This window comes from Naumovozyma castellii, chromosome 10, assembly GCF_000237345.1.
Source record: "Naumovozyma castellii chromosome 10, complete genome".
NCBI lineage: Eukaryota > Fungi > Ascomycota > Saccharomycetes > Saccharomycetales > Saccharomycetaceae > Naumovozyma > Naumovozyma castellii.
The window spans coordinates 265,167-286,356 of NC_016500.1; the positions used below are offsets into that span (position 1 = coordinate 265,167).

Below are 21,190 nucleotides of genomic sequence, written 5' to 3' on the forward strand. Positions count from 1 at the left end.
AAGATGGGCAGAGTCAGAGGGTTTAGTGTGTTTTCGGTGACCATTGTGAGTATTGCGAGCGTGTACATGGGCATGAACTTCTTCCGCCCCATTGTGGTGGAGCAACTGGCGAAGGACGGGAACCTGAGGGAGGACGTGGCCCAACAAGTCGCACAGGAGAAGAAGCTGGAGCAGGAGAGGGAACTGCAATTGCAGAAATTACAACAGCTACAGCAGCAACAACAGCAGGATATCGACCCAGATGTGGATGTTCTTTTACGTGAAGAATCGTCTTAGAATGGGGTAACCCGGACGGACCCTGAGGCGATATTTCTTTTTTTAGATCCAGGGAAAAAAGAAACCGCTTCCGTTGTTGTTGTTGCTTTGTTTGTATATATATCTATAACTTCTTTGTCTCCCGTCTACTCCTCGAGCCAACTCACAAGCACTTCACTTTGCAACTCACCACACTCGCTCATAATATATAATAACAACATGCGTGCCTCCACCGTCTTCTCCGCCGTCGTTTCCCTTGCTTTGTTCTCGAACCAAGCTTTGGCCACCCCTCCAGCATGTCTATTAGCATGTGTTGCTCAAGTCGGGGGCCAATCCTCCAAGTGTTCTACTTTGAACCAAGTCAGCTGTTTCTGTGAAAACGAAAACTCTGCCATTAAGAGCTGTTTGGACTCTATCTGTCCAAACGGTGATGCTGATGCTGCTTACTCCGCATTCAAGAGCTCTTGTTCCGATCAAGACGCTTCCTTGAACGACTCGTCTGCCTCCAGTAGTGCTGTCTCTTCTACCAAGGCTTCTTCTTCTTCTTCTTCTTCTTCTGCCAAGGCTTCTTCCACTTCTCAAGCCGTCTCATCCTCTGCTAAGGTTTCTTCTACCTCTTCTACTGAAGCTCCATCTTCTACTAAGGCTTCTTCCACTTCTTCTTCCCAAGCTGCTTCTTCCTCTTCTGCTGTCGTCACCTCCTCTTCTGCTGCTGCCCCATCCTCTTCTACTTTAGCTTCCTCTACTTCTTCTTCCCAAGCTGCTTCTTCCTCCACCATTCTAACTCAATCAGAAGGTGCCGCTAACTTATTACAAGCTGGTAGCTCTTTGGCCCTAGCTGCCATCGCCGCCTTCATGTTATAAGTAACATAACAAGCTTTTTTTTATTACACATGATTAAGGGAAAAAAAATTGGATGAATAAATAAAATAAAATAAAATAAATATCATACAACAAGTATATAGTTCTTATATCCAAAAATAGATGAATTTTTGATTAATGCCTTCGTTTCGTATCATTTCATTTCATTATACTTTATTTAAACTTGTTATATAAACTACGTATCCTTGGGTGTCTCCACATACTCTGGTGGTGGCACATACAAGGGCAGAGCATCCACCTCTCCTATGGCCATCCCACCTCGAGTATAATCCGGTGCAGCTCCAGATCTCAATGCACTACTATTGGGTCGACATTGGCAGAATATCTGCACGGGTTTGATGATAACTTCCGTTTGTCTCCCGACTTTGGCAGATCCATTGATCTCCCAATCAATCAACAACTGAAACTGGAATTCTCTCTTGATCGTACACGTCTTAAAACTATACAACCTATTCCCACGATGTCTGTAATCCTCCTGGTTGAAATACAAATATTGTAACGCAGGGATTTTCTTCAACTTCAATTCACATTGGAACTTATAATACATCGGGCCAGCTGAATGTTTACTTCCTCGAGATACATACTCAAATTCACCACCATCAAACACATCATCAGCACCTTCCACGTCCGCTTCCAATCCTAAAGCTGCCAATCGTAACGATGAGAAGTTCTCATTACCCACACCTTGTGACAAAAACGTAACAGTCTCCAGTAAATTCAATTGTAATTTCTTCGCTGCCACATTCTTCATAACCATGGATAATGTCTCCCGTACGTTATCACTGGAACACGAAAGCATCAAAAACACTTGATCGAAACGGCCACTGCCCTCTTGAAACATGGGGTCCATTCGGTATGTTTGCTTGATGGCGTTATCTCGACTACGAATCTCCAACCACAGATTACTATCTCCATCGGGCAATCCAATCTTGTATCTCGATTTATATATGTGCTCATTCCCCATTGTCATCGTCGCAGGGACCGCTGATCGTATCCCCAATCTATCAATCATGGTATCTCTGCTAAATGTTCCATTTGCACTGGAAGGGTCAGTATCAACAGTATTCAACTCGGTCTCCATGGATCTCAGATCCAATGGCGGCCTCTTAATATCCTCTGGGTACATTGCCATTGTCATCTCCTCAGCACCTTGTGGCAACGCTGAAGAAGTTGGAGATCCATTCAAACCTTGTTCTAATAATTTGGAATCAGGGATAAATTCAATGATTGAATACTCTCTCAAGAACTTATCAAATGGCTTATACCAATTCATTGACTTCCCTAATTCAATTCTCACTTGCAAGTTGTAAATGATTTTCCCCAAAGAGTAGAAATACAAATCTAAATTATCAATCTTATTGAACTCTTTCCATTTATTATTGAAACTGGGCGGCAGATAGTTTTCTCTCCTCTTGACAAATACAGTGTCCGTGACCCTATGGTTGGCCAGACATTTTGGCCTTCGGGGGAACTTATCAAACTTGAATTGATAATCGTATTCCCCCGGTTTCACTTTGAAAGGCTTAGACGATCCCTCCAGTGCATCCCAAACGTTATCAGGTGGGAAAACACGGGTTTCCATGTCCAGCAAAGTATGGTAGGACCGATGCTCTTGCAAAGAGGGAGACATGAGGTACTCCTGGTCAAATTTCGTCATGGTTTCAGCAAATCCACGCAGAAGCACAGTGATGTTTTTAATAGGGAGGGATTTGGAGATGGAGAGGTGCACAGTACCATTTATTTCATCGTGAGAAGAGTAGAATTGACCGTTCAACGGCGGTGCTGGTAGAATTGTTATCTTAGGTCCCATTTCTTTTGGGCTGGTTGCCTTTCTTGTGTGATTTTTAATATGATGACTCCTGCTTATATGTGTCTAAATTTCACGTTTATAAATTTCGTGAAACTATAATAAGCGCAATGATACTGACTCTTCACCTCAATTAACAGAGCAGTTTATTATCAACAAATCATTGTTTACATACTTGGGCAAGGAAATGTACTTGTTTTTAGTGTGAATCATATATGTAGCCTAAATGTCATACTTGCCTTAACTTGGATGGCATAACTCGTCATGGCCACTAATTCTTATATTAATCTATATTTTAATGGCACTGACGCTGACATGTAGTTCCTTCCATACTAATCCTAAAAATAAAACTGCAGTAGATAATACATTCAATATTTGCTTGGAAATGGAAGGAGGGGCTTCGTTTGGCAGGTGAGTTTGAAATATTCATGCCTACCGAAAAAATTTCTAAATCAATGGGCCTTTGTATACAATCACTTTTATATGTATCTATTATAAAAATGTAAAGGAATGGAGTTGACTGAGACATTTTTGAAAGAAAAAGAAATATCTCAAATAATTATTTATAATAATATTATCATTTTTATTACTTAAACTAAATCTCTTCTAAACTTAAATTTTAGATTTTATTAGAAAAAAAATAAATAAAAAACATATAGTTAACATTTTCACTTCATACTAAAGTAGGTACTCTTTTGCTACATAAACACCTGTTTAATCACTTTGTTTTCCATTTTAACGAATAGTACCTGTCTTGCGAATTTATATTTTAATTTAAAATTGAAAAAACGAACACTACGAAAAACCATTCACCACAGATCAACCATTCAGACACCACATTATGATGTTAAAACGCTACGTGTCCACAACTGCAACCCAAAGAGGAATAATAAGTCGTCTTACGACCCCCATAACGGAGTCTCTTAAACCTACCAACAAATTTGACCCGAATGCCCCCATCCCCAAATTGATAAGACCAATCGGATTGCCCCAACCTCCCAATGCAAACTTGAGGAAATACCGTCATGGTAATTCATTCATGGATATGTTTGACGTCGAAAGAACATCAGATCGTGTCAGAGAGCTTTCTCACGAATTGAATCAAGCTGGAGTACATGAGATGTTCAATTTTAGAATGTCTAAAGGGAAACTTTTGAAATCACCTGAATCATTTTGGAGAAGTGAAAAGGCTTTGTATTTTCCCCATTTGGTTGGGAAAAGGTTGCTGGATGGTAAGAAAGTGACCATGGAGGAATCCATGAGGGGCAAGATAACCATTGTGAAAATGTTTGCTAATAAAGTTGGCCAACAATTGGTTGATCAATATACATTAAAGGTCTCCGAAGAAAAAGAAAAGGAGGTACAAGTTATAAACGTGGATTGGATAGAAAATAAATTGAAGTCTTTATTATTTGGATGGATTTATTCTACAAGATTGAGAAAACTGGTTTCTAATTCCGATGAGCAGGCAAAATATTTTGTATGTGAGAGGAGTCAATGGCCCTTTACGATTAGAGAACAATTAAAAGTGAGCAATGTTTTCACCGGTTATTTGTTTCTAGTAGACCCAAGCTTAAAGATCCGTTGGTTTGCATGTGGTGGTGCCGATGAAGATGAATTAAAGACATTCCACAAATGTGTTAGAGGTTTACAAAGGGAGTTGGAGAAGGAACACAAATGAAGAAGTAAACATCATCATTCTTCATCACCTGTAAATAATTTACTTTACTATAACTTAACATAATATTCATTGATTATCTTCCATATCTGGTATTACCCGGTAACAAAACTCGAGCTGGGCGGCTAATTTAAATATTAAAGAATTGTAAAAGAGAAACAGAAGAACAACAATCAACAGACACCAACAAACAATTAAGCCAAAAGTGTCTCCTCCAATGTCTGAAAGCTCAGGAATATTTAATCAAACTTTTGTTTACTGTGGTGTCTGTCATCGAAGATCCACTTTAGGAGATCCATTAAGTCTTACCTCATGTGCACACATTCTTTGTTCTCAACATGTACTGCCTTCTAAGGTATGTCCCATTTGTCAAACAAATGATATATCCATTATTCTTCTCACAGACTCCAAACCTCTTCCCAATGATGTCAGGATTTTCTTTGAACCAATGCCACAAGTGTTAGAACAACTGTATAACGTGTCCCAATTCCAAATGAATGGATGGATAAACCAATGTAAATATTATCAATCTCACTGTGTTAAACTTAGGGAAAAATGTGCAAGACAACAACAACTTCTGTACCAGGCAAAACAGGAGCTGGACGCCATTACAACTTACAAGAATAAGATCAAAGAATTGGAAAATATTATCAAGAGGCAAAATATCACTAGACTGGAATTTCAACAAAGCTCAAGATCTCTTTCTACATCATCCTCGCTAATGGGGAAACATCCACCGCCACCAACAGTGGATCTAACTTTGGATGATGATGAGGAACACAGTTTGGAAGCTATTGAAGAAGCATCTTTTCTTAATAAATTGAAGAAAACATCATCCCTATGGAATTCCAAAACTAAGGTAAATAACAAAGCCAATGCAAGAGGACAACGTAAAAAACAGTCTCAAATACTTCCAAGTAATAATAATAATAATCATACTTCTATTACCATTGCAGCGGAATCTACTCAATTAAATCGTCAGGGCTATTCTCCTACTACAAATTCAGTCAATTCAAATATTAGTGAAATTATTCATTCGTTGTCATCTCCATCTTCTTCTGCTCATTTATCCCCCGGACCTTCCTCAATTTCATCAAACATCCCATCTTCGAAGCTAGTCCCTAATTCGTATTCAAAAACAAATGGCAACAATGATAATATTATTAATAATATTAACAATAATAATACGGGAATGAATAACACAAGTAGGGCTCAATTCCCAAACGCTTTAGAGAAATTACGAATCGTCAGGAGAAACAACACAATAAGTTCTAATCCAACAAGAACAATATCAAATAGCCAAGGGATTTTGACTCACATGAGAAGTAGTGAGGGTATTTCAGCTAGGAATATTGGCAGTGAATTAAAGCAGATTCACGATAATGCTCCATTATCAATGAGACGACGTTCCTCGTCACAACAAATACTCACTATTAATTCAAAGAACTCATCTTCTTCTTCTACTAATCGAATAGCCAAGGGTAGTAACGACAAGTTTAGGAGGATAAGATGATTTTTTGATATCCTACGTATCTATGTACCTTACATCTTTAAGAATTTGTCTTGAAAGCATGAATATATTTTATTTTTTTTGAGTCTTTTTAAAATCTATTTAGGAATACCCAACCTCTAATATATGAATCTTAATAATAATTGTAGTCGTGATAATTAATCAAATAAATAAATGAAACGAGCTCATTTCATAATGACCCGGATTTCTTTAATTGAGCCCAGGTAATAATAAATGGAACCAATAAACCAACACCAAAGAATCCAAAATGAACCACACCATAAGGTATCTTTCTATTTACCACCTTGAATGGAAGATTATTGTAAACACCATCCTTGAAATGAACCATATTCTTGGAAGATGTGGAGAATAGGGCTCTCCTTGTGGAAAGTTTAATGGCTTGTTGTCTAAACATATTTGACTATGGTAGTTGTGGTAGTTGTTACGTTTTGTATTATAAGTCTTCCTTAACAATACAATTGATTAAATATTAATTCGAGAAGCTTTAAGGGATTTCTATTATCATCTAAGATTTGTTAATCATATATTATTACTATTGTTAACGCCGACAAAAATTCCGGCAATTTCATAGGACGTCGTGCACAGCGATAATACGGCGCCACAAATTGTTTTATTCTATCTATAATTTTTACTCTAACTTAATTAGCTACGTTTGAAACTGCTCGTTCCTATCATCCTAGCCCCATTGGTCAACCCATCACTCACAATAATAAATCGCTTATATATCTTCTTCTCCCTTAGTTGATTCTGTAAGTGCTTCAAAGTAGCGATTTCACCCATGGTAATCCCGCCAAGAAATACAATAATTGCTATATCGTTCTGTTCCTTACCAGAAATATTTGTCTTCTGTTTCGACCCGTTACTTGGCTTCTTCCTTGATTCAGGTATCCATGTCCCAGACTCAAATATATCTGAATTTCCGTATATTTGTTCTAGAAGTTCATGCGTTCCCAATAGATTAGGATTCCTAGAGATTATGAACGGTTGCTGGGAAGAATAATTCTGACTCAAAACACTCCTATCGTATAGCATTTGAATATACCGCGTTGTAAGAGGAACTACACCACAGTACGCAAATGTTGGCTCCTTTGGATTAGAAGGATCCAAATGAGGACCAACAGCAGTTGGTATTTGATCATCAGTGTTAGGTAATGTATCTAACCATTTGGAAATGTAGCGGTATTCTTTCAACAACTTGGAATTGTATTGCTTACTGTCTAATAATGATTTGCTTGTAAAAAGTCCCGCCTGGGTCAATCGTTCTAGCTGGAATAATATTTCAATACCAAATGTATCAATTAACTCCTTTTTAAAGTTCTCAAAATCTTTGTCCCTTATAGAAATCCTTACAATTGACATCAGACATATCAATCTCAGTATCCTCGTGGAGTCAGTATCACCTTCATAAATCATTTCCAATATACTCTCGCAACTTGTTCTATTATCAAGATTATGAAGCAAGAAATCTTGTTCTAGCTCCAAGATGGAATTAAATTGCAAGCTCTCATCAGTTTCAACTTGATTCAATACATCGGTGGACAATGTGGTATGCGCCTTCAAAAGTTTCTGTCGTTCTTGTAGTGTCCCTAAGGAATCTACAAACTGTTTGATCTCGCCAACACTATCAGCAGAATGTCTAGATTCATACTTATTCTGTAAATCTTTGGCCCTTCTATTCAATTGAGGTCCAATAGCACCAAAATTAAGAAATTTCAATTCTTCCCATATCTCATCTTTCCTATAATCTAATTCAACATTATTTTTGCCTTTCAACTTACCATCATCAGCAAATTCGTATAAATCGTCAAGAATCCCAGCATAGGTTAATTGAGTCAATAGAGGCGTGATAGGGTCCATATCCCTTTCAATAACAATCAAATCCGTTTTAAAATCACGTTGATATTTATTACCATATAATGTATCCTTAATAAATAATTCTTCATCATCATCATCATCAAGGCTAATTCTCTCACGTAATAGATTAAGAAATTTTTTGGATTCCCTCCCCATGGCAGCAACATTTGTGACCGTGGTACGTGTTTGCCTGAATAATGATTGCAAACAATTCACCATATTATCAACCAGTATACTTCTCATTGCTGATTCCATTGATGCAGTTCTTGGAAAGTACATATTATCTCCTTCACCATTATATAAAAGATGTGATAATAAGACGTTATCTCCTAATTCAGGTATCGGAAGGATATCCCATCCATATAGTTTAACTACTCCATCATAGGAAGCACTTAATTGACTTTTAATAAAGTGAGGAATCCCATTTTCTTCTGGTGTGTTTAATCTATTCGATCTCTGCGTTGTGAATGTGCAATATATGACGTTTAATTCCCTATTTTGGTTAAGCTTTGCAACAGCTGCTAATTGGGACGGTATCACTATATCCAACCTAACATCTATTAGGAAAACAACTTTAATATCAGGGAGGGTGGCTGTTATATTGGCTAAGTCGTCTTGTAATTGATCATCCAGTATCACTATCTTTCTAACAGATGTGGTTTCTGTAAGCTGAGTAAAACTTATCAATTTATTTAAAAGTGACAAAACATTTGGCTGAATAACCAAAATCTGATCATCTCCTGACACGAGATTGAGGATCTGACAAAGACTATCTCTATTTAACCGAATGAATTTCCTCGTGTTCCAATTACTGTCCATTCTTATGGGCTTTTTTTATTTCTGCCTGAGGTCAGAGGTGGCTTTCCCTATTATTATTATCAATAATATTCTTTGAAATTTTCCGCATCAACACTTTCGCGAAGAAAGACTGAAGATAACCTCGTTGTGTGAAGAAGTAAGCACTAGGCGATATGTCTATAATTATCTATCTAAATAAGCAATAATGAATATACAGATTTTCTATCTTGATATTCCACTTCTCGAAGCAAAATCCTGATAGTATGCAAGCATTTCGGGGGTAATACCTCTTGAAATACCTTGTAAAGCCCTTTCAAAGTGAGAAGCTTCCACTTTGGATGCATCAAGATCTTCCATTATTGCCGCCAGACCAGCTTCTTGACAAAGAAGAACCACTTCAGCACCAGAACAACCATCTGTCCTACGAGATAAATCTTCCAAGTTAATTGTGGATTCGTCAATTTGGAACTTCTTGGTACATTTTCTTAATATTTGTAATCTTGCTTCATAATCAGGTGGTGCCACATAGATATGTCTATCCAATCTACCTGGTCTCAACAATGCCGGATCTATCTCATCGGGCCTATTTGTGGCTGCCACTATAACGACTCCATTCAGTTCTTCCACACCATCGATTTCATTCAAGAGAGAGGTAAGGACATGACTTGCTGCGGAACTTGAGGAACCACCATCCCTATCTGGTGATAGTGCATCTATTTCATCAAAGAATATAATACTTGGGGAAGCCGCACGAGCTTTACGGAAAATCTCTCTAATTGCACGTTCTGATTCACCAACATATTTATTAAATATTTCAGGTCCTTTAACAGCTAAGAAATTAATTCCAGATTCAGTTGCTAGAGCTTTCGCGGTTAACGTTTTTGAACAGCCTGGTGGACCATATAATAAAACACCCTTGGGAGCTGTAACTCCCAACCTGGCAAAGGTCTCGGACGCCTCCAACGGCAACTGAATCATTTCCTTCATCTTGCGCTTCAGTTCTTCTTGGCCACCAATATCAGACCAGTAAACTTTGGGCATCTCTAGGAAAATTTCTCTCATGGCACTCGGTCTAATATCAATCATTGCATTTTCTACATCATTCATAGTCACTTGTAATACTGAACTATCTATAGTTTTGGATGAATTTAAACCACGTTGGATTGTCTTCATGACAGACTCCCTACAAAGAGAAGAAAGATCAGCACCTACATAACCGTGTGTTTTGGAGGAAATAGTTTTTATATCCTCTTCCGTCAATGTATGACGCTCTGATGACATTTGGGAGAATTGTTTCATTAATATATCTAATCTGGCGTCAACATCAGGAATACCAATTTCAACCTCTTGATCAAATCTACCCGGTCTTCTAAGAGCTGGATCCACTGAATTGGGTCTATTAGTAGCAGCAATCACGACCAATCTTCCAGCTGAACCCATGCCATCCATCAAAGTTAACAAAGTCGCCACAACTCTACTTTCAACTTCACCAGAGTCATCATTCGCTCTATTAGGTGCTATGGAATCAATTTCATCAATGAAAATTATGGATGGTTGATACTTCTTGGCTTCATTAAATATATCTCTTAATGCAGACTCAGTTTCACCCAAGTACTTAGACACAATAGATGGACCATTAATTGTCAAGACATGAGCATTCGCTGTATTTGCAACACATCTTAGTAGCATTGTTTTCCCTGTTCCTGGTGGTCCATGTAGAAGAATCCCTCTAGGAGGTGATACTCCAAAATCACTAAATAGAGTTGGTTGATGCAATGGTAGACTAATCGTAGTCTTTAAAAGATCCACTTCTTTATGTAACCCACCTACTGAATCATACGTCAATGGTTGAGGTAAGTTGTATTTAGAACTTGCACGCTTACTGGTACTGAATTTCACTATAGTAGAGCCTTTACGAAATAAGGCAGCAGGTGATAGATAGGTTAAACTTTCTTCATTTTCGTTTAGCGTCATCTTCGTAATATCGGGAAGATCAGTATCATTAAGTTCTACCACCACCAAATCAAGAGTTTCAGTTTCTGTGATTGGAAAACCATGAAATATCATTCCTGGCATAATTAGACCAGAAGCATCTAATAGTTTATCGATTGCTTTCTTTGAAGAATCTGAGATTTCAGTACCTTGGAGGGAACCTATAGTGACAGAATCTGCATAAACTGGCTGTGATTGAATCTTTCTAATTTCTAAACGATCACCAAGGATGATGTTGCTCACAGATCTCATAGTAGAAGTAATCGAAATAACATTGACCGGATGAACGTCTTCTTTACTTGCCTTGGCTATCACAACAAAACCATTTGATCCCAATTTTGATAAGATACACATAGAACCAGACGTTATCTCAAGTTCCTTCAAAACATTTGGATGAATAATTGCAACACACGTATCTTTATTATCATCACTTATAGAAGTCGGCCTTGCAATAAATTCTGTGGGCAATTTGAACTTGGGTTTCTTTGCGACTTCAGAACTAGAGCCTGCTGAAGTTCCCTTCTTGGTAGAACTAGACTTTGGTGGCATATGGGATTAGGGATATGATTGTTGATGCCTTCGTTTATCGATGCCAGCGATGACATGCCATTTTGCCAAATAACAAAATCTTCTCGAGTCAGTGAAAATTTCATAGAAAATTATTTAAGCGCCTTCAACAATGGAAAAAAGGAAATGGTTTTAGAATTTGAATGAAAATAGTATTTCGTAAATATTACAAGGATATAAAGTTGAGATGTTCTATAGGTATAAACTTGCTGCAAATACAATATCTCTCTTAATCAACTCTTGTGCTCTACCCATCTTCATATGCAATGTTGAATTCCCAATGATAATAGATGCTGTTTTCACTTCACGACAGATTTCATCTAATCTTGTAATAACTCTCACAACGGTACCTTCAGCTTCCGGACTGATATCCATAATTTCTTTGAAGGATAATCCACGAGCCCATTCATAAACAACATTCATCAATGCAAATCTCTTCTTATCCAAAAATTCAGCTTCTTCTTGAATCAATGGAACTTGATGTTCTTCATATAAGGACAACATCTTACGATAAATTTCTTGAATTCTAGCTTTCCCCTTCGCTAGTCTAGGTGTTACAACAGGTGCCTCTTCCTCTCTTGTACGACCTTCGTAAACGAACACCGACAATAATGCTACGATTTCTTCAGGTTCGAAATCACCAAGGAAATTATCTAAAATTAACTCGGTAAGAACCAATTCATAACCTGAGTTAATCTCACACGCTACTCTACCCTTTAACATAACATTATGACTTTGATCAATAAAACCTGCTGCTTTCAAGACATCCAATTTACGCTCATAGTCAGGCAATAAATTCAAGTTTTGGTCAGACATCAAGTGGGAAATGTCCTTTATTTCTCTATTAATTAAATGTTTCTTGAATACAGGCACGAAGTGTTCTGGTAAATGTGGACAGAATGAAGACTTTAAGGAAACTATCTCTTTTTTGATATTTTCTCTTTCCAATGCACTTTGATGAGCTTTCAAACTTCCCTTCCTTTCAGATGTACTTTCCTTCAATTTTCTCGATACGTTTATAATCATTTTTACCTCATTCTCAAAAGTAGCGATTGCCTCAGCATCCTGCTTCATCAGATCGGTAAAATTTACTCGCAGTGTATATTGTGAAACCAGTTCAATCGAGCTAAACAGCACATGTTCCATTGAATATGGAACACTTTTGAATTTAGTGAAATTACTCATGGTGAAGGATACTTGATCTCCTAAGTATGGTAAGTGGTTTGGTTCTCCTCCAGCTAGAGTATTTGGTTCAGATATCACCATAACAACACAATTAGCATCCTTAACATTATTTCTGAAAACAAAACCTAATTTCAAACAATCGTTATCATCTCTGAAAAGTATCAATCTTCCAACTCTAAGAACACGGAAAATAACGTCAGATTTTGCCAATTCAGTCATCATATTTGATGTACATTCCCTAAACCTTATTGTGGCATCTAAGAGCTTCTCAATGTCAACATTACATGTATCACAGTTGAATGACTCAATTGTGTTCAACTGTTCAGTTAGTTCCTTAATTTTCTTTTCATGCTCCGGTTTCAAAGTTTGTTTGGTGTTTTCACTAAATGAATACTTGATCATTTCCTCCACTTTCAATGCTTCAATCCTTAATAAGTTCAAGATCATGTTATATGTTAATCTGAATTGTGACTCCAGTTTTGTTGGGACACCTAATGTGACCTCCTTAAACGATGTTGCTGCTAATGGCTCTTTGTATGCCATGATGATAACTGTACCCGTCTTATCTAACCCTCTACGACCGGCTCTACCTGCCATTTGTGTGAACTCACCGGGTGTTAAGTCTCTTAAACCAGACCCGTCGTGTTTCTGGATTTCACTGAAGACTACTGTTCTAGTAGGCAAATTAAGACCCATGGCAAATGTTTCGGTGGCGAATAACACCTTGATGAATCCCTTAGAGAAAAGAATTTCGATAAGTTCTTTAACGATCGGTAGCAACCCACCATGATGCACTGCGATACCCCTCTCAAGCAGATTTCTAATTTTCATAATTTGAGGAAGTTCACGATCTTCCTTCTTTAAACGTGTAATAGAATTCTCAATAAACATATGAATTTGAGATTTTTCTTTGGCGTTACAAAAGTTAATACCTTCTAACCAGTCTGCATATTCCTCACATCTTTTCTTACTAAAGACAAACACAACCATTGGTAGTAAATCTTTTCCTTTCAAGAAGTTTACTAACTCAGGCCAGGTTTTTTTACCGGGCCCACTTCTCATAAAGAATTGACGTTTATTAGAGCCAATGGCACCTGCGCCTCTAGACCCACCACGACCAGATCCACCTCTTTGATTACCCCCACGACCAGACCCACCTCTTTGGTTACCTCCACGGCCAGACCCACCTCTTTGGCCCCCTCTTCCGCCTCGGCTACCTCTTTTATCATCTTTTCCTTTGTCGCCTGAAGTCTTTTCAGCTGGTTTCCCCGACAACAGATCCTTATGCTTTTTGAAATTTGCATCGAGGAATTCTCTTTGAGGGTTAATCACTGGGATTAGTTGTTTATTTGCCCAAATATTAATTTCTAATGGTACTGGTCTTTTTGGGGTGGAAATAACATATATATTCTTCTGTTTTGTTCTTCCAATCCAGTTGGCAAATTCATATGTATTTGGCACAGTGGCAGATAATAAAATAAACTTTACATGTTGTGGAAGCATAATAATGACTTCTTCCCATACAACACCACGATCCTGATCATTAACATAATGAACTTCATCGAAAATGACAAATTCAACATCTCTAATTAAATCAGCACCACGATATAACATCGATCTTAGAATTTCTGTAGTCATAATTAAACAGTTTGCCTCTGGATTAATTTGTACATCACCTGTAATTAAACCAATGTCAACATCTTCAAAAGTTTCTTTAAAATCTCTGAATTTTTGATTAGATAACGCTTTAATTGGAGATGTATAGATCGTTTTGGTCATGTTTCTTTTTGACATGGCAATGGCATATTCTGCCACCACAGTTTTACCTGCTGAGGTATGGGCTGCAACGAATACAGAATCACCTTGTTCTAAATGGTAAACGGCTTGTTTTTGGAATGTGTCTAATTCAAATGGCCATTCTCTTGCTGGATTTGGTACCAGCTCACTGAAATGCTCCAATTTGTGATTTAAATCAACCATGTGTGCCCATTCTTTCTTCTTGAGAAGATTCTTCGCCTTACTTACAGATCTCCCAAAATCAATACCTAACGGTAGGAGATTATCTATTTCGGCGGTCAAATTATCATTCTTAGAAGTAGTTGTACAGTTATCATTGAGGATTGTTTCTGATAACAGAGTTTGTGTTTCTTCCTCCATTCTCCTTCTATCATCTTCCAATTCTCTTTCGACATCCACTTCGTTATCGATCTTATTCAATTGTTGCACATCATCCACTTCTTCAGAATTAGAAGGTGATGTGGTACCCTTAGGAATGATACCTCTATTAAATCCCAGGGGAATATCAAACAACCCTTGTTCATCCTTATGTAATAGCTTTGTCGCATTACTCATCGATGAGACCCCATCTTTGAATGAATCTGTCACAGCTTCCATATCAATCCCACCGGGAGTAAACGGTAATTGGAAAGTGGACCCTCTAATAGTATTCCCATGATGATTCAAACCTCTCGTGATGGATAATGAATTTGATGCATTTGCATTTGCTATCTCCTTCAGCGATACTTCCTCCTTAGCGCCACTGATACGTCCTTCTATTCCTGTTCTTTTGAAATAATAGGCAGTTCTGCTAATGGGTTCAGGAATCTTCAAGAATTGTTTATAATCATATGAATCTGCATCCTTATTGTCTGAAGTCGGGTCATCCAAGAAATTCATCTGTGGGACTTTTTGAACGATATCGAGTAACCCCCAGGAGAGTACATTTGATGGAGTGAGGAATTTCTCCTTGATGGTTTCGTTGACCTGTGATGAAGTGGTATTGTTGTTTTCGACATCTAATTTAGTGATACGATCTTCAAATAATTCAAGGTCGTTATCATTTGTAATTTCACGTAAACTTTGATAGAGTTCTTCAATTGAACTTTTGCTGAACGAGCTCGACATTACAAGGGTAAGTTACTCTTTTCCTTACTTAGTTTCCATTCTGTGTGGAAGATAGATTGCAGCTAGTTCTATATAGACAATTTCAATTTCTATAACTTCGGGAAAAGTCTGGGTAAGGAAATATTTACTATTTACAATACGAATTTGTTGTCATATTTTCTATTTTTTTTTTTTTACTATTCTATATTTTATATTATTTATTTCTTTATAGTTTTAATGTTACAAAATTATGCAGTTTAGTACCTTCCTTCGTAGCGGGGATTGGATTATATTTACGCTGTTATCTCACTCCCACTAGTGTCTTCAATGATCTGAAAACGAAAAAAAAATTATTACTATTAGTACTATTATTATTATTATTATTATTATTATTACCCCCCAAAAAAAAACAAATTCATTAAAATGTATTCAAAAAAAGAAAATCACTCATTCTTCTTCACTTTCACTACTAACATCATCATCTGATGAGGAAGAGGAGTAAGCACCTAGATTTCTATTGTATCCAGGAGTGGTAGGAGAACCATTTTGACTTAGTGGAGATGCATGGTCAAGGATGGCGAGTTTACTTTTGATCTTTTCAATTTTTCTATTCTGTTCTTCCTGGCTTAAAGCCTTTGATCTTCTCTTCTTACCAGTGGTTGATGTAGGAGATAGTGCTTCATTGGAGCCAGTTGGAGAGACATAATTCACCGGAGAAGAAATTGGGAATTCTCTAAAGAATGTGTTGTATAATGTTAGGATTGTTTCATTATCCAAAGTATCCAAATCCACTTCTTCATCATTTGATAGGTGTGGCATGGATTTACTTATAATATCACAAGCTCTTTCATATTTGGCAGGTGGTAAGGCACCAATATTTTCCATTATTACTTTCTTCATATTATAAGTGACCACTGTTTCCAATCTTCCCTTCTTGTCTTTCTTACCATTTTTCTTCTTTGATCTCTTATTACGATGTTTCTTAGCACCACGAACAATTCTTCTATCCTTTCTAATTCTTTCCAGTTCTTGATTTTTCAACTGTTGTAATTCTACTTTCATTCTGGCTAATTGTTCCTCCAAATATTGAATTGCTGGGTTGGTGATCATTGTTTCATCAATTTCATCATCTTCAAAATCTTCTTCATCGTCATCATATGATCCATACCCTGTATCTTCATCTTCTGAATCGGGCATTTCATCAATATTTGGTCTATCTGCCCATTTGGAGACAAAGACTTCCTCCAGACGATGACCCATCATGTTAACGATGGTTCCATCTGGGTTAAATGCATAACAATTCTTGAAGACCAAATCTACATCCTTCTTAAAATCATCCATGGATTGATATTCCCAATTACTCAATTTGGTTGCAACGGTACCTAAATCCATAGGTTCCTTAACGTAATCGAAATAAGTGGGTAAATTTAATGCGACAGGATCGACTGGTTCCAAGAATGGGTAATTAAAAGATGCGTATTTCTTGTTTGTCAATTCCTTAATGACAGATTGACAAAATTTCATAGCCAATTGCAATCTTTTAGATTTTGGTCTCTTATTTTCATAAGGGTAAATATCCTTGGATTTAGGTGGATGAATTTCTCTCTTCGGTCTCCCATTATGTGTTTGCGCACGTCTTATCACAATTGGAGTATCTGAATCTGCATTGGCGCCCGATTTACCCTTCCGTGAGTTTTTCTTTGTTGGAGGTGGCATGGGGGCGTCTCTTGCAGGCATATTTAGCATATGTTTTTCAAAAGCGGCTTGAATATTTCTAGCCATTTGTGAAATAACTGCGGTAGGCCCATTAAAGGCGATACTATTACTTACCATCAAATTAAAATCTTCAGTTATTTGTTCCGGGGTAGCGTAAGCATTAACATTCAATTTTTTTTCAATGGTGGAAAGATCCATGGGTCTCTTTACGTAATTGTAATATAATGGAATGTTTAAAGCGACGATATCGACCGGTTGTAAGAAAGGTCTTGCATCTTTTAAACGTTTTACCGCTTTGATGGCCATTAGTGCATGTTTCTGTTGATGTTTGGGGATTGGGTCAGCCGGTAGATTGTTCATATCTGGTTCTTGTGGTGGTGCAGGAGCAGGGACCTTAGGAGGTTCGACTACTGCAGGCTGTTGTTCTTCCAATTTTGGTTTCTTGGCTTCGTTTTCCTCCAGGACAGCAGCGACAGGTGTTGCTGTAGGTTGAGGAGTTGGCTCGTGTGTCTCCAGGTTGCCCTCGACTTCATCTATGGTTCTCTTGAGAGAGGTAGCATTCTCCAAGGAGTCGATATTATTGCTACTGTTATTTGGGTCCTCCAGAGGCTCTGAGACGGGGGAACGAGGAACGATGGCATCCTTCTCTAGGGACATGGATGCAGACAGAGGTCGTTGTTCATGTTCGTTGTGTTGCGGTGGCAAACTTGAAGTGTTGTCGTTGCCGCCGAGGTCCATGACGGATGTATCTTCTTGGTTCATTAGCATCGCGAAGTACGAAGGAATGAGTATATACAGAAAAGGGGTGTGTGCAAAGTTGCCGTCGGGTGGGATGAGAAGTTGCGAAAAAAAGCGAAAGGGAGAAAACGACAGACGGTTTTTCGCAGCTCGGTGTCAGATGGAAACGGTCATTGCTTAAATACTTTGACTGTTTCGTCTCCGTATCCGCGCGCACGGCCATTCGCTGGTGTTTTTTCTTGCTTCGCGAGTCGCGACAACAACAACGCCAAGCGTGACCCGCACAACGCCAACATTACGTAGTGAGTGAGGATCGTGTCCTGTGAGCAGGGATCCTTCCTACTGCTGCATAATATGATATACACATCTAGAGATATATACAGTCCGGTCAATTAGTAGTGGTTTGTGTCCATTAAGAGCGTTGCCACTGGCGCCGAAAAGAACTGCTCTTATAACAATTGCACGGCCGGCTGCACGTTTCTTTTTTGAGGGGGCCGCTTCCCTTTTTTCTCTTCCGCCCAGAACATCGATCTTTTTGTTCGTAAGACAGCTTCTCTCTTGGCAGCCAGTTAAGTAACGTTTAAAACCTTTCCTAGAGTATCATTTCTAATTAACAAATATAATTTCTTGATCCAGTTCCCTTTGAGTCATCCTTGTATTTGCAGGCGAGATCTTGTTTCTTTTGAGAACAAGTGCCGGTTGCCTATATTACCTTAAGATTTCGCCCCTCGTGTTTTTTCCCCATTTTATTTCAAAAAATTACATTTTTTTGTAATTAATTTGAGTACCTTGTCGCGCTTGTGTCTGGGTGTCTTGAGGATGTACGGGCGGGAAAATAACAGTCTTCTAGTTTTGCAAGACAGAAATTTTCTTTCTATATAAATATAATTTACAATAATGAATCAATTATTTACAGAATATGAATTACTCTTATGCTTGGGCATAAACACGAAATTCTCCTCCGTCTTACCGAAAAACAATTCACTCAATTTAATCCAATCATTAACATCAGTACTACCCATTAATGTTTCCATATCGTCTCTACCAACCCAGTGTGGTGGTCTTTCATTCAAATAAACAGGATACCTTTCACAAATACCCATGGGGACGTATCTATGGAAGAAAGACATGAATTCACAGAAATATCTACGACTTTGAGCAATACCATACATATCTGTCCCCCAATGTTCCATGGCAAATTGTGCATAATCTTTCAAGATATCTAATCTTTCCACACTAGATTTATCCAAATATTGTTGTGCTTCCACTTCTTCAAACATCCATGGCTTAATTAAACAACCTCTTGCCACCATGATACTATCAATATTGGAATTGCCTTCAAGATGACGGTACCAATCTTCCCAATTATTGACATCACCATTACCGACAAATTGGATTCTGTGTGATGATTCACGAGTATCCTTAAATTGTTCTGAATTGGAGTATTCCAATTCGGATTCTCTTAAAGTGTTTGCCACTTTGGAAATATAATCCCAATCCGCGGATTTCGTGTATCGTTGTTGTCTTGACCTACCATGCAAAGTCACTGCAGAAATATCCGTCTCATAGACTAAACGTTTCATTAACCCTTCGGCAATCGGGTGTCCATCTTTGGTCCCCGTTCTAATTTTCACTGTGATCGGTATGTCATTCGAAACATAATTCATTGCGTTTAAACAACGGATCATTCTTGCTGGATTATCCAAGAGTGCAGACCCTGAACCTTGTCTATACAAGAGATCAATGGGGCATCCTGAATTCAAATTAATTTCACTGATATTGGAATTGTCCAAGTTGGCGGCTAATGCCTCTGTAGCCTTGGCAGCTTGCCATGGTTTGGAACATGCAATCTGTACACCGTATCCTGGAACTTCTGTGGAGTGAGCCTTAGGTAATGCCCATTCTGAATTGGTCCCCTGGATCAATGGTACTGCTAGTGCCATTTCCGAATAAGTCACGTCTGCACCTAGTTTCCTCATTAGACGACGGTACGGTAGGTTCCCCACCGTGGTCAAGGGGGAAACAATCTTCTTACGGTTTAAATTCAATGGTTTCTTCTCTTGGGCGAAATATCTTGTGTCTTTGTATTTGAGGTACAATTCCTTCTGTCTTTCTCTATGTTCTTTCAATTCCTTTTCCCTCTGGACGACCTGTGGAGCGATTTCCACGTCATCTTTAGCTTCGGCAGCGATCTGCTGCTCCGGCTTCATTTCGTCTCTATGTTCCTGCTGAATGGAATCGATAATCTCCAAGACTTCATCACTCTTCGCAAATTGAAATCTTCTCTTAATCAAATCCAGTTTCTGATCACCACCAATGACATTAACCTCGCCCATATGCCATTGTTTCTGCTTTTCATCGGGCACACCCACTAACGATTCCGCATCCTTCAAATGGCCGGACAAGAACCTACACTTGAACCCCATGGGACAAAACCCAACGGCATCAAACACGGGACACGTCTTATTCCAGGCATCGCACTGCACCTCGGTTGCCTTCCCCTGCAAGTAATTCTGCAAATCGTGCTCGAACCTACACTTATCACCAAAGGAACAATCCTCTCTAGCGCCGCCAAACACGAGACGCGGACACAACGGGTTCTGCTCCTTCACCTGTCTATTATCCCTGTTCTTGTTCTGTCCCCTGCGCTTCTTGTTCTTGCCCCTCTTGCCGCCCTGCGGACCCATGGAGTCCTGGATCCTGTCGTTGGTGGGCTCCTCGTCCAAGGACGCTGATGCGGGTGGTTCGTTGGAGGTGAGGGAGACGATGTATTGCGGTTTGATTTGGGCCACGCCGGCGGTGTGCGACCTCTTGGGGGTGGAGTCATCTGAGTCCGGTGCGTGTCTCTTAGCTTCGGACATTGAGTGTTGCTGTGCTGTGCTGTTTTGTTGCTGTTGTGCTGTTGCTACACTGTATAGATGCGATGAGATGTAGAAAATTTTTCAGATCAGATCAGCAGGCAAGAGACGATGCGGTAAGCGGTTACGTAAGGAAGGGAGGTGGGCAGAAAGGGCACGAGCCGCTGGCGCTGCGACGGCTGATGGGCCCAGAAAGAAAGACAAGGAATGGTCATTGAGTGATTCCCTGAAGGAAACCGCTTGCTCGAGGTAAATCCTCCTCGTTGGAGAAGAAGATCAAGATTCAAGAAGCTGGTGGTGAAGGGGTACTTGCTGTGGGGGTGCCAGATGCTTATCTCACACAAACACGGAGGGGACATAATGGCCTGTGGTAATGGGGGCAGCAGATCACTGTGCACGGGCGGTGTGTGGGTGTCTCGAAGCTCATCGCTTGTGCTGACATTCTC

At 38.8% G+C, this 21,190-nt stretch overlaps 11 protein-coding genes across 11 annotated transcripts; 4 read left to right on the forward strand and 7 right to left on the reverse strand.

Moving 5' to 3' along the window:
• Positions 1-3: 3 nt before the first annotated feature.
• Positions 4-276, forward strand: ECM19 (Ecm19p; the record flags this gene model as incomplete). The annotated part of the gene is made up of 1 exon (XM_003678417.1): positions 4-276. The coding sequence occupies one exon, from the start codon at positions 4-6 to the stop codon at positions 274-276; it is 273 nt and encodes a 90-aa protein (XP_003678465.1).
• Positions 277-474: 198 nt separating this feature from the next.
• On the forward strand, positions 475-1,119 carry CCW14 (Ccw14p; the record flags this gene model as incomplete). The annotated part of the gene is made up of 1 exon (XM_003678418.1): positions 475-1,119. The coding sequence occupies one exon, from the start codon at positions 475-477 to the stop codon at positions 1,117-1,119; it is 645 nt and encodes a 214-aa protein (XP_003678466.1).
• Positions 1,120-1,312: 193 nt separating this feature from the next.
• On the reverse strand, positions 1,313-2,947 carry ART10 (Art10p; the record flags this gene model as incomplete). Its single annotated transcript, XM_003678419.1, has 1 exon — positions 1,313-2,947. One exon carries the CDS (start codon positions 2,945-2,947, stop codon positions 1,313-1,315), a length of 1,635 nt encoding a protein of 544 aa, XP_003678467.1.
• Positions 2,948-3,785: 838 nt separating this feature from the next.
• ATP10 (Atp10p) lies at positions 3,786-4,625 on the forward strand (the record flags this gene model as incomplete). The annotated part of the gene is made up of 1 exon (XM_003678420.1): positions 3,786-4,625. One exon carries the CDS (start codon positions 3,786-3,788, stop codon positions 4,623-4,625), a length of 840 nt encoding a protein of 279 aa, XP_003678468.1.
• Positions 4,626-4,839: 214 nt separating this feature from the next.
• CST9 (SUMO ligase CST9) lies at positions 4,840-6,135 on the forward strand (the record flags this gene model as incomplete). The annotated part of the gene is made up of 1 exon (XM_003678421.1): positions 4,840-6,135. The coding sequence occupies one exon, from the start codon at positions 4,840-4,842 to the stop codon at positions 6,133-6,135; it is 1,296 nt and encodes a 431-aa protein (XP_003678469.1).
• Positions 6,136-6,322: 187 nt separating this feature from the next.
• On the reverse strand, positions 6,323-6,547 carry COX8 (cytochrome c oxidase subunit VIII; the record flags this gene model as incomplete). Its single annotated transcript, XM_003678422.1, has 1 exon — positions 6,323-6,547. The coding sequence occupies one exon, from the start codon at positions 6,545-6,547 to the stop codon at positions 6,323-6,325; it is 225 nt and encodes a 74-aa protein (XP_003678470.1).
• Positions 6,548-6,795: 248 nt separating this feature from the next.
• VPS33 (tethering complex ATP-binding subunit VPS33) lies at positions 6,796-8,826 on the reverse strand (the record flags this gene model as incomplete). Its single annotated transcript, XM_003678423.1, has 1 exon — positions 6,796-8,826. One exon carries the CDS (start codon positions 8,824-8,826, stop codon positions 6,796-6,798), a length of 2,031 nt encoding a protein of 676 aa, XP_003678471.1.
• A 201-nt stretch (positions 8,827-9,027) lies between these two features.
• Positions 9,028-11,346, reverse strand: AFG2 (AAA family ATPase AFG2; the record flags this gene model as incomplete). Its single annotated transcript, XM_003678424.1, has 1 exon — positions 9,028-11,346. The coding sequence occupies one exon, from the start codon at positions 11,344-11,346 to the stop codon at positions 9,028-9,030; it is 2,319 nt and encodes a 772-aa protein (XP_003678472.1).
• Positions 11,347-11,556: 210 nt separating this feature from the next.
• SKI2 (SKI complex RNA helicase subunit SKI2) lies at positions 11,557-15,453 on the reverse strand (the record flags this gene model as incomplete). Its single annotated transcript, XM_003678425.1, has 1 exon — positions 11,557-15,453. One exon carries the CDS (start codon positions 15,451-15,453, stop codon positions 11,557-11,559), a length of 3,897 nt encoding a protein of 1,298 aa, XP_003678473.1.
• A 426-nt stretch (positions 15,454-15,879) lies between these two features.
• Positions 15,880-17,916, reverse strand: BDF1 (chromatin-binding protein BDF1; the record flags this gene model as incomplete). The annotated part of the gene is made up of 1 exon (XM_003678426.1): positions 15,880-17,916. One exon carries the CDS (start codon positions 17,914-17,916, stop codon positions 15,880-15,882), a length of 2,037 nt encoding a protein of 678 aa, XP_003678474.1.
• An 872-nt stretch (positions 17,917-18,788) lies between these two features.
• On the reverse strand, positions 18,789-20,747 carry DUS3 (tRNA dihydrouridine synthase DUS3; the record flags this gene model as incomplete). Its single annotated transcript, XM_003678427.1, has 1 exon — positions 18,789-20,747. One exon carries the CDS (start codon positions 20,745-20,747, stop codon positions 18,789-18,791), a length of 1,959 nt encoding a protein of 652 aa, XP_003678475.1.
• Positions 20,748-21,190: the final 443 nt, after the last annotated feature.